This window comes from Aythya fuligula, chromosome 4 (genome assembly GCF_009819795.1).
Source record: "Aythya fuligula isolate bAytFul2 chromosome 4, bAytFul2.pri, whole genome shotgun sequence".
NCBI lineage: Eukaryota > Metazoa > Chordata > Aves > Anseriformes > Anatidae > Aythya > Aythya fuligula.
Window position 1 is genome coordinate 14,216,476 of NC_045562.1, and position 14,964 is coordinate 14,231,439.

Here is a 14,964-nt window from a genome sequence, read left to right on the forward strand (position 1 = left end):
TTTCCGCCAGAGACTCTCTCATTGGTATTACAAAGATAAAGTCAGCAGGCAGATAATTTGAGAAGTGTTTACTATCTACTTCACGGACTCAGTCTTGCTCTCTCTAACCTTGGGGTAGAGCACAGGTAGCTTTATCATAGACCTATAAATACTGCTGAAACTCCAGTTTCTGAAAGGCAGGCCACAGTAATTTTCTTTGTGGCAGCAGCACTACATTTATAGAGTAACTGAATTGCTGACCTGCCTGCCAATTTAAACAGAAAGAAGTTGATTTGGGAAAACTCCCCTGGACATAATGAAGCTGGAGGAACATCCACCCGCGGATGTGCGCAGGCCAAATAATAAGTGGTAATTCAACACCAGGGGTGGGTATTCAGACAAGAATCTTGCTCTGAGAAATGGTTCTGGCCTGATTTTGTACCTGCTCGATGCATTAACCAGTGTCTTCAAGCTGCTTGGGTTACGGATGAGTTTGTCCAACATGCTGACAATTTCGTCAAACTTGGGCCTGCTGTTGCGGTCTTTCTGCCAGCAGTCGAGCATGAGCTGGTAGAGAGCAGCAGGGCAGTCCATGGGACTTGGCAGGCGATAGCCTTCCTCCACGGCTTTAATCACCTGCGGGAGACAAAACACAAGGCTGATAGGTTGCATTCCTTCCTTCTCTTTCCTTTTTCCCCAAACGCAAATTGGTTTGAATAGAGAACAGGGGTCCAGCAATACGCTCACACACAAATTCTTCCCCCTTTCTGCATACAAGATGCAAATCAAGTAAACTCCATTTTCTTTCAATTTTTTTCTACGGGATGGGTCGAATAACTCATTTTCAGTCACCGCAAAATGAGCCTGGAAATTCAGGGAAATTCAAGGTCAGATCTCAGGTTGCACTTGTCCAAATCTCGGCTGAGGTCTGTAGGTCACACCAGGAAACTCCCAGAGCCTGCTGTGGTCCACCACCAGCAGCCTATGGGGCTTTCTGGCATCGTCTTGGAGTGCAGTGATTTTGTTTATTCAGACGTTGGCTTCTTTTTAAATGAAAAGGCATGTGCTAGACCACAAATTTGTATTACAGTAATAAAAGTCTGACTGTATTTCAAAAGAGACTTTGAATGCTAATTGATGGATGGATTCAATGCAGAGGCAGAACAACCATCTCATATATCATTCAATACTGTCTGGGTCTAGCTGTTCTTACTGCGTCCACATTTCTGCCAGGAATTTAAAATGTCAGCCTAAGAGTATGTAAATTAAAAACGGGAGGGTTGTTGCACTGATTTCAAGCACAACCCATCTATGGTTCTACACTGAAAACAAGTGGTATGCACATGTGCCGCCTGCACTCCTGAAAGGCACAAATGAACAAATGAGGGCAGAATTGAATAACGCAACTTGTTTTTCCCCGGTTTTGGACAGATTTACAGCAGGGCTCCAAGCCCAGCAGTGCCCACTTTGAACCCGTAACAACTCTGAGGAGAATGCAGCTCTTGTTTCGGGCCACAAGGGGCTGTGCCCGTGCCAGGAGGGTCCTAGCAGCCCATCTTCACAGCCTCTACTCCCAAGCCTCGCTGCCCAAATGGAGGTGGACACAGCTATTGCTGATGGGGAGCGCTATGTGGAAAGCCACAGCGCTTCATCGCTCAGCTCCAAGGATCGCCTCAAATGCCATTCATGCTGGGCACTGTCTCATGATTTGGAAACATCCCATGTTTAAAAAGATGGCTCTGTGGTTAGCGCGTAAGTTGTCTTCTTGATCTTTCTGTCAGTGAGAGCCACATCAGGATGGCATTTTGCTTTTCAGAAAGCTCCGAAATTCAAGACCGCGTGCATCACTTTCAAATCAGCCCCCACCACACGGCTTTTGGCCAAGTGGAGGAGTCCCAGGAATGAGCAGGCTGAGCAGCAGCAGTGGGAAACTGGAATCCCCTGAGGATGCATGTAGCAGAGAAAAAACTACGCGAGGCTTTGTAATCTTCTCAAAGGGTGCTGAGCATATCCGAGGGTCTGGCCACAACATCTGCAGTCCTTCTGTGCTCTACCAGAGACCCATCTAAAATTTCATCTGTCGGGGGAGCAATTGCACCGCTCTCTGCCCAACCTGTGTCTACAAAGCAATTTCATCTGCAGATTGCTCACAGAATCAAAAAAACAGGCCCACCATACTATGCTGTATGCATTGTCTATTCCTCACATCACGCTTTTCAGCTGGTCCCTGGCCCCAAATTTACAACTGCCCTATAAAAAGCCTCAGTGTGGCACAGCCACGAGAACATTATTTGCTGTGTCTGCATATGTATTTATAACAATATCGGATCATCCCCCAGCTGTAGCAGAAAGAAAATAGCAGCAAGACGGGTAGCAGACCAGCTGGCACCAGCTCAGAATATCTGAACTACATCTGCAACGGGGTTATGCATGCTTTATATTCCTGGCAGTAACATCACAATCAATAGCGTTAACTCAATTTACAGGATGTCGTTCGTTCTGGTGATACAATGCAAATGGTATCAAAATACTGCAAGGGGGTAGGATGCTGAAATACTCGCTGCCTCTCTCTGAAGGTGCCTTCAGGGTCTGGCAGTAAGAGGAGAAAAAGAATGAAGCAAATAAAGACCTGTAGCAACCTTGTAAGCAAACTCAATTATTTAGAAAACAACAAAAAAGGCACATTTGCCACTTTGTTCATTGGTGCCACTTCTTTTTAAGACTTGAAGAGCAAAGATTTGCATATAAAAGGAGACATTTTGTGTCCCTTTTACCCCTTCTGGACAAGCACCATTCACTTATGGATCCGAGTGACTGAACTGGGGATGTTTGGAAAGGGAAGACCCGAGACAGTCTATTCCAGTAAACCAAACTCTTTTAGCTCCCTGTTTTCATAAAACCACCAGTCTCAAGACTAAAAAGCAACCACTGTGCTCATTTAACTTACCAACCTGTGTAATGCAGGCCACAAAAATCCTCTCAATTCCTGCATACAAACCTTACCGTGCGGTGCAAAGTTTATTTTTAAAAAGCCTTCTAGACACCAGAACGACTTCACAACATGGTCTGTAGCTTTCGAAGTTACAACGCTGCCTGCCATTTGGCACCGCACCTCCTTTAACAGGGGCGAAAGTAATCTGGCTGAAACACGGTGAGAATCATTTTGCTCACTGCTGACAACGTGCTTTAATTAGAAACTATGCAACAAGAAACTCTTGTGCAACAGAGTCTGAAATTCACGTGAGCAGAGCTCCCTAGACCTCCACAGAAAAGCCATCACTACACCTAACATTGCTGGTTCTTCTGCCAGCTCAAGGAGGGGAGGAAAGGAGAAGGACAGGTCTTTAGAGGATGAAGGAAGAAGGAACAAATCTCACAAGAACCATTTCTCTGCCACAGCACTGAATCACGTTTCCTTGGCTGCCACCATCCACATGCACTGTGGGTGAGAGGGAACCTAAGCAAAGCCCGATCAGGAACTGATGATCACGAACATCTCACCAGTTCTCTGCTTTCTGCTTGTAAATAGAATTTACAAGAAGTATAATAGAAAATAGAAAGTACAAGAAGTATAGAAGATAGCATTCCCCTATCTTCTTCTTCTTCTCAGGTGGGAAATTCACCCTATGCCCCACAGAATGGACAAAGTGGTATCTGTGGTTTGGTTTTTGTTTGTTTGACTGTTTGTTTTCCCAACAGTACTGCAAAGTGTAAATGTTTAGTGTTACTAACCTGACAAGGGACCCTCCTGGCCACGGAGAGTTATCTCACTGGAACCAGCCAGGATCTCAGCCTGGCATTTACGAACAGCATCTGTACCATGCTGGTGCATCAGCACCAAAGGTTGTCACAGTGCTTGGTGCGACTCAAAGAGCTTGGCTGCAAATCGCTGCACTCTCCACTCAGGGTATGGAAGAAAGCCTCCGGATTTGATTGAGATAAATCCCTGTGCAGATATGTGCTGCTTTACCAAGCTCCCTACAAATGTGACAGCCTCAGTGGTGCAGGAGCGGTGGGGCATTCATGCCAAACAACACGCTCATCTCCCTGGCAAGAAACGTGGTGTGACCGTCTCAAAGGCACTGCTCGTCTCCTTGCCTGGACTCGAGGCGAGCAGTCGGGATGAGGCAGCAGCTCCTGCGTGTGACAGGTAGTTACAGCCACTGATGGCAGAGGCTCTCAGATAAAACAGAGGAGAAACAGAAGGCTGAGCCAGAGCCTCTGCTGCCAACAAAATGGCAGAACATCAAGGGGACAGGGATGCTGTTCAAAAACAAAGGATGAAACATCAGGTGTTGTGCTGGGGACAAAAGCAGCCCACAGCAGAGCAAGTACATGCTTGCTTTGCCCAGCCAGGAAGGGCGCTTCCAGGGGCGGCAGGACTGCAGACACGAAGCAGGAGGGATGAGGAGAGGCTCTGTTTTCCATATGCAGAGTGGCTGCGTTTCTTCCCCCATCACAGAGCTCCTCTGGGGGCCTTGTGTGCCACACAGTGACCCCCTGTGCCATGCACTAGCTGGCGTCCTGAGAGAATTCCACGTGCCACACTTCTCAGAGATGTGAAGAGGAAGGGGAGGCCCCAGAAAATCTGGCAGTCCCAGGCTTCATTTTGTTTTCAGGATTAGATAAAGACAGCTGCTTATAGTGAGCTCAGGGTAGGAGGAAGTCTTGCAGTAGGAACATGAGATCCTCAGGTAGGTTGGGAAAAGAGCTAGCGTAAGGAGGGTGACAGTGTCCCCAAGCACGCCACTGTTTGGAGGTGCTTCAGAGGGTGACCTTGAGAGGGAACAGGGGCCCAGGAGCAAGGCAGCACACCTGGAAGGGTGCTATACCAACAAATGAGAGCTGGCACTAACAGAGACTCAAAGACATTCACAACAGAGAAAGCAAAGGATGGGGGAAAAAAGCAGCAAAACTGCTCTCAAGATCAGCAATGCGCAGATGACTGAGAGGCAGCTCTGTGCACTACCGGTCTGGACTGCTATCACTTGATCAAATCACCCAGCTTTTGTGCAGCAAAACAAGCCCTTACCATGGCTCTCTTGAGTTTCTGCTTTACGTGGCAGCAGGGGTTTGAACACACAATTGAAATGCTGCCAGTTATCAGCATCTATCCCCTGGCAGACCTTTGTCATTAAGCAGAGCAGGGACAGGCTCCAGCTCTAACAGCATTAGTGAAGCTCCAGCAGTCTGCTGGGGGAACCAGGCTTGCCTCCATGCAGACACATTTCCCTCTGCTCTGGGCTGCTGCAAAAACAGAGCATCGAATGGGAGGATGGCTTTTGCCTGGCGCAGGGAGCAAAGACATTTTCACAGTGGCTGTCCTCCTCCATCCCCATCCCGCCCCTCTGACTGCAGAACGAACACTGAGCCCTCAGAAGTCCCATCACGCAGCAGCTCTTGCACGTGCTTACATCTTGGTTTGTCATTTCCCAGTAAGGTCTCTCGCCGTAGGACATCACCTCCCACATCACGATGCCGTAGCTCCAGACATCGCTGGCTGATGTGAATTTCCGGAAGGCGATTGCCTCAGGTGCTGTCCATCGGATGGGGATCTTCCCTCCCTGGAACGAAAAGAAAATAAATAGATTGCAGGGGAGGGCAGATAACATGCAAAAGAGGACAAAACAGCACTTCTTACAGCACCGAGGGATGTTATTTTCTCTCTGGAAAGAGACATCGAATTTTAAAGTAAATCTGTTTGACAGCATGGGGCCCCTTTCCACATTATCTCAGCCCATAAGCATTTGTAGGCTGCCTACTAATTGGCTGTCCTGAAGGTTTGTTGTTTGAATGCTGTTTGAATGCTGGGACATGTATAGGATCAACATCTCAATTATGTTGCACTGGTTGGTAGGGGAATACAGTTCCTCCATTTCTAAGAGCGAGCGGGGGAGGAACAGACAGCTCTGAAGCCAGGGAAGACTTTGATCTAATGAGAGCTTCATGCAAATTGCTGCGGAAGTAATGCCTTTTTTTTTTCCTTCTTTTTTTTTTTGCAATGCAGTCCCAAGCCTGCAGAGAGATCTGCACAGTGGGCACGGAAATTTGTGTGTGTGAAGACCAGCTTGGCCTCGGCTTCGGGACTGAAAACGGTGCCGCCTCCCCCAGATCGCTGTGGTTTATCTTTTGTACCATTTATAGTCTAAGTGCTATTACTCGGGCATAGCGAGAGCTGTCAAATGTGCTTTGGTAGTTCCTTTTCCCCTTTCTGCCATTTCAGAAATCAAACTTCAGACCAGCTCTGAGAAGGAAGGGGTGGGGGGTGAGAGGAGAGCTTGGATTAAGAAATACTTTTCTCATTGGGTTTAAAGAGTTGTCTCCCTTGATTTATATCAAAATGTATTTTACTGTGAAGTCTTTCCCTCTCAGAGCTGAGCTACATATTGCAAAATCTCCCTGTTTGTTATTAGAAAAAGGTAGAATTTGGAACGCATTTAAAAAGCAAATTAGGGAAAGTCCTGTCTTCCAATAATTATTTATTCACAGGCTTATCAGTGCATGCCTTAAGTGAAGGGCCAGATTCTCAGCAGTGCCAATTAGCACACAGCAGCACGTTGCAGACGCAGCAGGGCTGGATGAGAGCCCTCCAGCCTGCAGGGAAGCTCTGGTCCAGCCGTGCGCCGAGCTCCGTCATGGGGCTGCTGCGACTGCCAAGAGCTGAAACGTCTTTCCCAGATTGCAAAAAGCTCTGCAGGAACTGGGAATGTGACCCAGAGAGCTCCCATCACAATACCCTCGGAAAAATGTGTTAATAGGCAGCACTGAGGCGTGCCAACCTGCCACGACTATCAGAGGCTTTCTCCAGAGCCTGTGCTGGAGAGGACGGGTCCTGTGCAGCCCCTCTCCGTGGCACTGGGGCCGCGTGGCCTCACGCTGGGACAGGTGAGCTGATGCCCAGAAGGGAATGATCTTGACACAGGAGAAGGGGCAGAGCACCGAGGCTGGAGCAGCCCTTCCTCAGGCTGGGGAAAATTACCCTTAATGGGAAGGGAAAACGTGCCTCATTAACAAAAGGCATTACGTGCTTGCCAATGTTTGAAATGGGTTAAATTATCCAGGAAACCGTGGCTAATACCTGTATTTAGGTACCTAAGTAAAGCGCCCAACTCTTGCTCTTCCTGACCTTCAGTGTTTGGCAGAGGTGACAGAACACAGCTGGGAGCATGACTCTTTTGCAGAATTCACTATTTGACTCAGGTTCCCCTAAGTTCTGCTTGCTTCGGCCATCCTCGCTATAAAGGTGCGGACATTTGCAGAACTGATCTGATAAGAATTAGCTGATAGCACCTGGCCAAACCCTCATGCACAGTTTAGGGGCTCTACATTTGTAGAAACCTCTCGGCCAAAAAGCCTGAATACCAAAATGAGGCAGGGAATACATTTTTCTTCCTCTGTTCACTATCCCTGGAACTCACCCTGGTAGTGTATGCTGCTTCAGGGTCATCTTCTAGGACTCTGGAGAGGCCAAAGTCGGACACCTTGCAGACTAAGTTGCTGTTGATTAGGATATTCCTGGCAGCGAGATCCCTGTGCACGTAACCCATGTCAGACAGGTATTTCATTCCTGACGCGATGCCTCGCAGCATCCCGACCAGCTGGATGACCGTGAACTGCCCGTCGTTCTTCTGCAAAAGGAAGGAGACACTGGATCAGCTGAGCGCCTCTGCACCCTCAGCATCGAATGTGCACAAATAAAAATGCAAAGGCAAGTCTCCAGGGAAGAAAAACAGGGAAATTAATAATTCATTACTCTCATGCTCTGACCATGAAGCTTTTCAAAGTTTCATTGTTTGGATAAGCATCTCTAGAGACAAAGCTAAGGAAATGTAGTTCTTTTAACTGGAGATCAAGGAGAGAGCTATTTCCAATAGTGACTGATGAAGAGATTGCTACAGGGAGTGAACACATGTAGCTCTGTGTACAAAAACACCAAGGGCGGACTATCTCTGAGTCAGCCGACTGAAAGGCGCCAAGCTGCTTCACAATCTTACCTCCTGAGGTCCATGTGTGAATATCTGGGGTAGGGGCTTTCCCTGTGTTACTATGCTACAGTCTCAACCACGTCCCCTACCCTCCCTTTTCTAGGTCTGATGTTTCCTGAAAAAACTTTGACATGTCTGGGTTTTGTCATGATGCAGCATGGATGTGCTCTGGAAATATCACCAAGTTTTGCAGGATGAGTCGACCATTTTGATGCAGCAGACTGCTTTTGAGAATGAACACAGTAGTCTGCAATTTCTTGTTACCTGTTTGTATCAGTGCACAAACCATGTCCTTCATCAGCTGTATAAACAGAGGCCAAACAGGTAACCGAGTTACTCCAGCCTCCAGACAGCAGTAATGGCCGGACGAGCACCCAGCAAACATTTTCACTGATGCTAACCTTCTGCAGAGAGCACCAACTTTAACCAAGATCCCCCTGGAAATGAAGTCTAAACGTTACCTTTAAAAATGTATCCAGAGAGCCATTCTCCATATATTCTGTCACTATCATTACCGGTTTGCCTGGAAAAAAGAAGAGCACAAGATCATTAGCGGTAATTTACTTAAAAACATGAACAAAAATAAGGTCTTTTCATAATGCTTCTGATGTGAATATACAGCCACGCAACAGTAAATTGAAAATGAGACACTACTGTCCCAGCAGGATGCCCACGCTTTTTGCCCACAAGTATGGAAAGAGAGAAGAATCAAGGAGGGGAAGAAAGGGAAGTGCTGTATTATGGACGGGGGATCAGCTCCTAGAAGGGCTGGATGACATTTGTGGAAGAGGTTGTGAGCACCAAACACTGCGTGCTGGGAGACACAAGCAGCTTTGCTGCAACTACAATTTCAGGAAGCTCTTTGCTGTGTTGATTCCTTTTTTCCTTCCCTAAATAATAACAAGATCTCTTCACAAGATGTGGACTGTACTGATTCAGTGAGGTAGTAAAAAAAATAAAATAAAATAAAAGCTCTTAACAAAAGACCTGGCATCCTATTGTTGACAGGAATAATAATGTTTTTCCAAATCCATTTGATTAATTTTCATGCCCGAGTCATTTTAATGGTAATTATATATAGTTTTTGCTCAGTTTTTATATCTAATTTCTCGCTAGCTTGCCACAATGGCATAGCAATAATTAATGTGGTGTGCTCCAGCCCTTGTAAATTCAATGAAATCTTATAAGAACATGTAAATTATTTTTTATTTAAATCAATTTGCATTAGCTAGCATGAAGCACAGACAAAAGAGGAGCTGTCAATTATCTGTAAAGTGCATTATAAATGTCTTTTGTAAAAATGATCAACGAGAGCTGCCACATGTCATAACATGCACGTGAAGGTAAATGCTCCTAAAAACCAGTTCAGAATTTACCACTAAGATTAATCTTAATCTTCCCACTTTCCCTCTGTGTTAACTGTTTGCCTAATTTACTGTTTAATTATCTACATAATAAAGATAATTGTGAACTTGTCAATCAAACCACTCATTGTTGTGCAGACACTACCTTCGCAGCAAAAGGGACTTGTGCTGCTTCAATTATTTAAGCTAATACCACAGCTATTGTCTGAGCTCAAAGCTTGCCAGAAGTGTTATTTTTGAAATGAGAGACGCACCTTGGGGCCACGAATAATATCCTGTGTCCCAGACATTATGGGCCCCATCTTCAGGGATGGCAGACTCACATCCATGTGGAGCTGAGCACACAGAAGAGCCTCCGTGCCCAAGGAGTTGCTGTGTGCTATGCAAGGAAGGAGACCCTACGTATGTACGCACCCTCTTTCTACACTGAACAAGTGTTTGGTGATTGCACCTCTTCTGTACCAAAATTTTGCCCCCACCTGCAGCAGTGCAGCTTCCCGTTATGATAATCCTAAAAAAGCCACCGGGGTTGCAATGAGGCGAAGCTGCTGCTTTTAGTCCGTCTGTGCACGGGCAAGGTATTTCTCCGCATTGCAAATGAGTGATTTAAGGCAAAACCCAGGTTCCTTAAGTCACCTCCCATAAAATCTCTGCAGAGACGGTGCTGCTATTTATGACGTGCCCCGTCTAACACCAGACTGCAAACCGACTGTACCGTGGGGTCCCTTATCTCAACCACCTAAAGGCAGCACTGCAGCATGACTGGCATCTCGTTATGACACCACCCTGAGGGACCTCCTTCGGGTTCCTGCCTTGGGTTTCCATCCGAGAAAAGAAAAGAAGATTTCTGGCACTCACGTTTCATTATCTGACTGCTGCAGGTTGACAGTAATTGTGGAATAAATTAGCCCCATATCCAAGAGCATGGAAATAAAGGCACAAATAGAATAACTTGTCAACAAAGTAAATTAAAAGCAAACACTGGCCCTTCTAACAGGCTGGTCTGATCCTCTGTGTCAGCAGGGCTCCCTCCTGCTGGTGTTAGGGGGCCATAGAATGTGCACAGATGTCATTCTTACCCACGTACGCATTGTCAGAGCAATGGAACAGGATGCTAATGAAAGCAGGACTGCTGCCTCTGTAAAGCAGAAAAAGCTGAGGGCTTGTCTGCATGGGGACAACGAAGACAATTAACCCAAATTAACTAAAGGTGGGCATTTGAAGTGATTAAATGGCATTAAGGCCCTGCGTGGATATTCCCATTCAGAATTAAAAATGGACTAATTCAATTCAACTTCATCTGCTTCCAGAGTGAATCATGATGCATCAAAGACATTTTATGCTAAAGATCTGAACCTACAGCAGGCCAATGACTGGCTTGCTGAATGGAAAGAAAAGTTAAAAAGTAGCTTGAGATAAGCATCACAGTCTTGGATTCATAAAGGTTGTTTTGGTACATTCAGGAGAAAAGAAAACAAGCTGGAAAGATGCTCCAGAGGGTTGCAAGTCTGATGGAAAAATCTCAAGTGTGGTAAACAAACATTTCCTGAGCTAACGAGGAGCTCAGGGTATATGCACCCCCTGCATCCAGACCCCAGTCGCTTCAAGTCCAATTTAGAAGTGGCTCTGGTCCAGCAAGGAGAGAAAGGGTTTCCAGCCCCTCCATGTGAAAGCTGCCATGGTTTGCATGGAAAAATTCAATTTACTTTGGAATGGGGACTGAAGAAGAGGCAGGCTGGGTAACTGCTGAATCCCCTCGCCTCTGGCTCAATAAATGCTGAATTAAACAAACGTGATTTCTAAAGGGGAGCAGCTCCAACGGGACAGATGGAGGGAGAACTACTGGGGATGTAAGTGGGGGGCTAAGGATCTCAGATGGAGAGGGGACTCCTAAATACCCATCCTCGTCCTGTGATTACATCCTTGCCAAGGGAACACCTAGAAACACAGCCATTAGAGAGCACCAGCCAGAAGGGCCCAGGGCACGGTAGGCAGAGAATCCCCTTGGCTTGCTGGACTCAAATCTCTGCAGGGAGCTAAAACCTGGATCTATGCTCCCTTTGATACCTTGACCACTCCCTGGAAACTCAGGAAAGCAAGGCATTCCTTCTTCCTCCTCTACACCATTTTTTTTGACTCATCTTTGAGGAAAATATCTGAAATTACTGCCTTCCTCAGCCTCCCTCTGGCATTTATTCCCAACCCCAGTCCCCAGAACAAATCCAGGGCTTTCAGTGGGGCAGCAAAGCCCCCAGCATTTCCCTGCCCTTCAGAAGGGATGGCTGCTTTAAGAAAAAATCAGCTCACTAGGGAGTTGCATCCTAAAAGTGGGATTCCCACCCATCCCCTGAGGCCCTGGCAGCCAGAAAGGCTCAAGGCCATGTCAGCAGCAGCTTTTATGGATCCAGGAACGTCACTCACTTCCTGCCCAATAGTCCACATCCCTTCAGGGCTAGAAATAGGAACCTCCTGTCCAGGACAGACAGGCACAGCGAGGCTTTTATGCATAAAGGACTACACAAGGTGATGCTGTTTATTCATTTTAATTCTCCGCCTTCCCTGAGTCCTGCCCCCGTGAGCCCACGGGAACTCAGCCAAGTGCCCTCTCATCTTCTCCTGAAGCCAACAAAAACTTCAGACTTTAATGTGCATCCCTCACCCTGTAAACTGACCTCTCTGGTTATTTATTTCTTTTTGTTTAATGCACTCAGCTCTGCGTGCTGGGTCAGACGATCGATGTACTGCTTGCTCTTGGTGGGGCATGCAAGGGGACACGTCCCTTAGATCAGGACGCACGGCAGGGACATAGTCCCAGGGCAGAGCTGCTGCATGGGCTGTGGGGTTTTACAAAAAAAAAAAACACTCGCTGTCACATCCAAATCCAGACCTTGGCTTTTTCTCCCCTGCCTTTATGCAATTAATTTTTAGTAGAAACCTGTCTTGGTTATTAGGAAATGTAATTTCAAAGAAAAATACAAGAAAAGGCTGTCGACTGCCAACCGGCCTCAATTCTGAGTATTTTATAAGGATACAAACAGGACAAACAGCTAGTGTCTTTGTATCTGCTTTATTGCAGCTCTGAAAAAGAGCTGATTCTGGAGAAGTGCCTCTGATGAACGACAATTGGTGCTAATAGCAGCCACACAGTCCCAAATGCTGGCACTTAAATTGCATCTTCTAAGCTCCAACATGAACAGTCATGAAGGCAAGAGGGGAGACAGACATTCACACTTGTGAGCCTTTCTCAGGCTAGCCTGAACACTTAAATATATTTTAAAATGAAGAAGGGCTTACCAACAAAAAATCCTTGGTGCAAATAACTTAACTGAGCTTCTTTCTATCTTGGAAAGACCAGGCTCGCATCAAGTATGCTGAAAAATGCTAGAGGGAACCTGTGGCTCTGTTTGTGGCGGGGACATCCACGCACACTTGTGCCCCTCCAAATCCTCTACGGCTTTCAAATGGAAGAGCAACGACACCTCTGTAGGTTTCCCACAGCCCTCCTACCTCAGCAGCACCACGCTGACAGCCAGAGGGGTGTGGGCTGAGCACATTCAGACGTGCTGCCCTGTCCTCCATCCTTAAGTTTAGTGCACACACCAATTTGGAGAAGGACTGGCCTGGGGAAGGTTTTGAAGTCCATTTTGCTAACTGACCTGCCAGACCGCAGTAACTCTTGTGCTGAGACGTTTTCTCAGTTATTTCACATTTTCCCCAGGGCCTTGCCCCTCTCATATCTACATGCTGGCATCAGGGACGACTCTTGCTATAGGCAGCACTAGCAGATCCCACGGGGAGCTCGTCTTAAAAATGGTTTTACACAGCCTTGTTCCCTTCAGCAATGCTCCGATTCTTCTTCCCTGCTTCTGGGAAACAAAGCTTCAGCTAACTTCTGTCCTTGCTCACATCCCCTGTGAGCAATCACCAGGTACCATCACTACCCTCCCTGTGGGCAACCTTGGCCAGCACTTTGCTTCAGAGGTTTCTTGAAATATTACAGCCAGAAACCACCAGGGTCTTCTTTCCTTTTTCTCTTTTCTGCCAGGGAAATTGCTTCCCACTTCTTGGCACTTCTTTGCTCACATTGTGCCTCACGCAGTTTCAAAAGTATAGAAATAAAGGCAGAAATAAGAAGTGAAGCTGCTGCAAGCACTGAGGGGATGGCTTGGTGTCACTGTATTCAAAATGGTCCTGAGTGGCCTCATTTCAAGAAAAAGATGTTGCTGAACTTTTGGAAGGCTGAAGTCACGCAGCACACTCCACTGGCACTCAGATGCCCTAAGCTTATTCCTGTCTCCATCACCTACTCCCCTCTCTGGACATGGCCAGGCATGGCATAATCTCAGACCTTTGAAAAGGGACTTTCTCTTAGACCATACATATTACGCCTGGGGACTTCACATTTTTCATCATTTCAACTATTAGCCATCCTTTTTAGCTGGAAGAACACTGAAGTCCTTTGGGTACAAACTCCCTTAAGTTTGGGTATCTGTTCCTGGACCTTCACAAAGTGTGGAAGCTCAAGCAAGGGGAGTTGCTGTGGGTTGAGAATAGATGAAACACGTGCTCAAAACTTGAGCTACACAATGTTTCCTCTCCCAGCTCTCCCGTAAGTCAGAGTTCAGAGACAGCAGCCCTCAGCAATCTGTACCTACTTTTTGTGACGACGCCTTCCAGGTGGATGATATTGGGGTGATCGAACTGCCCCATAATACTTGCTTCTCCCAGGAAATCTCGTCTTTGCTTCTCTGTATAGCCCACCTTCAGGGTTTTGATAGCCACTGGGAATTCACGTTTTCCCTGTAATTTCAGCCGCCCGCTGCACACTTCTCCAAATTCACCTTCAGGAAAAAAAAAAAAATGGGATCAGAGCATGCCAAAGGAATGCATGGAACATGCCTGTCTACAGGATACAGCCCATATTTTATAGAAAGCTAATCAAAAATACACAGGCCTGTCCCACATTCATGAATATGGAAAGCAGAACATCACAGTGATCATCATCTCAAATAGCCAGCAAACCACAAGCCAAATAATTCATAAACAGAAAAAAAACTAGGAATCTGCAAATCCTGGTCTTTTAGAAAGAACCAGAACTGAATGAAACACTCCTGGTGATGGATTTTACCCCAAATCCATACGCGAGCTATTCCAGTATGTAATTTTCCTATATTTAAATAGCTATGCTCTATATTCCATTTTTTTTCTCAATTCATGATGTTTTTCTTTACTAGATGAAAGACTCCTGTCATATCCTATATCACTGCTCTGTGCAGATAGCTGTAAAACACAAACCAGTAGCTTCTTAACCCTCCTTTGGTAAGTTAAATAGATGGAATGCTGTTAGCCTCTCACAGCAACATATATTTTTATAGACTATACACCCTTTCCAATTTTACCACTACTTTTTTTTTTTGAAGTAGCCTAAATGGATATTTTTCCTGGTGAACAGTAAATTATCTCCAAAAATGGAGTGTCAGAGGATGCCAGATATTCCTAACGTTAGATGTGAGACCAAATAAACAGCTTCACTTGAAAGAAAATGGAAACTGATTCTTATAACCAAGGAAGTTAAGTGCTTTGGGCTTTGGTTTGTATTTTTTCTTACTCTCAGATGAGTTCTCATTCTTAATTTT

At 46.1% G+C, this 14,964-nt stretch overlaps 1 protein-coding gene across 7 annotated transcripts in view; it reads right to left on the reverse strand.

The window, feature by feature from the left end:
- The window catches only part of EPHA5 (EPH receptor A5), a 189,610-nt gene that overhangs the window by 12,615 nt on the left and 162,031 nt on the right, over positions 1–14,964 (reverse strand). For all 7 annotated transcript variants that reach the window (XR_004253209.1, XM_032186378.1, XM_032186376.1 and 4 more), the window contains 5 exons: positions 13,984–14,169; positions 8,426–8,487; positions 7,398–7,607; positions 5,394–5,543; positions 422–615 (listed from right to left, as the gene is read on the reverse strand). Coding sequence is in view for 6 of the 7 variants with exons in the window: in XM_032186378.1 (XP_032042269.1) it covers positions 422–615; positions 5,394–5,543; positions 7,398–7,607; positions 8,426–8,487; positions 13,984–14,169 (802 nt within the window). In the remaining variant the exon portion in view is untranslated. The remainder of the gene's footprint in view (positions 1–421; positions 616–5,393; positions 5,544–7,397; positions 7,608–8,425; positions 8,488–13,983; positions 14,170–14,964) is intronic.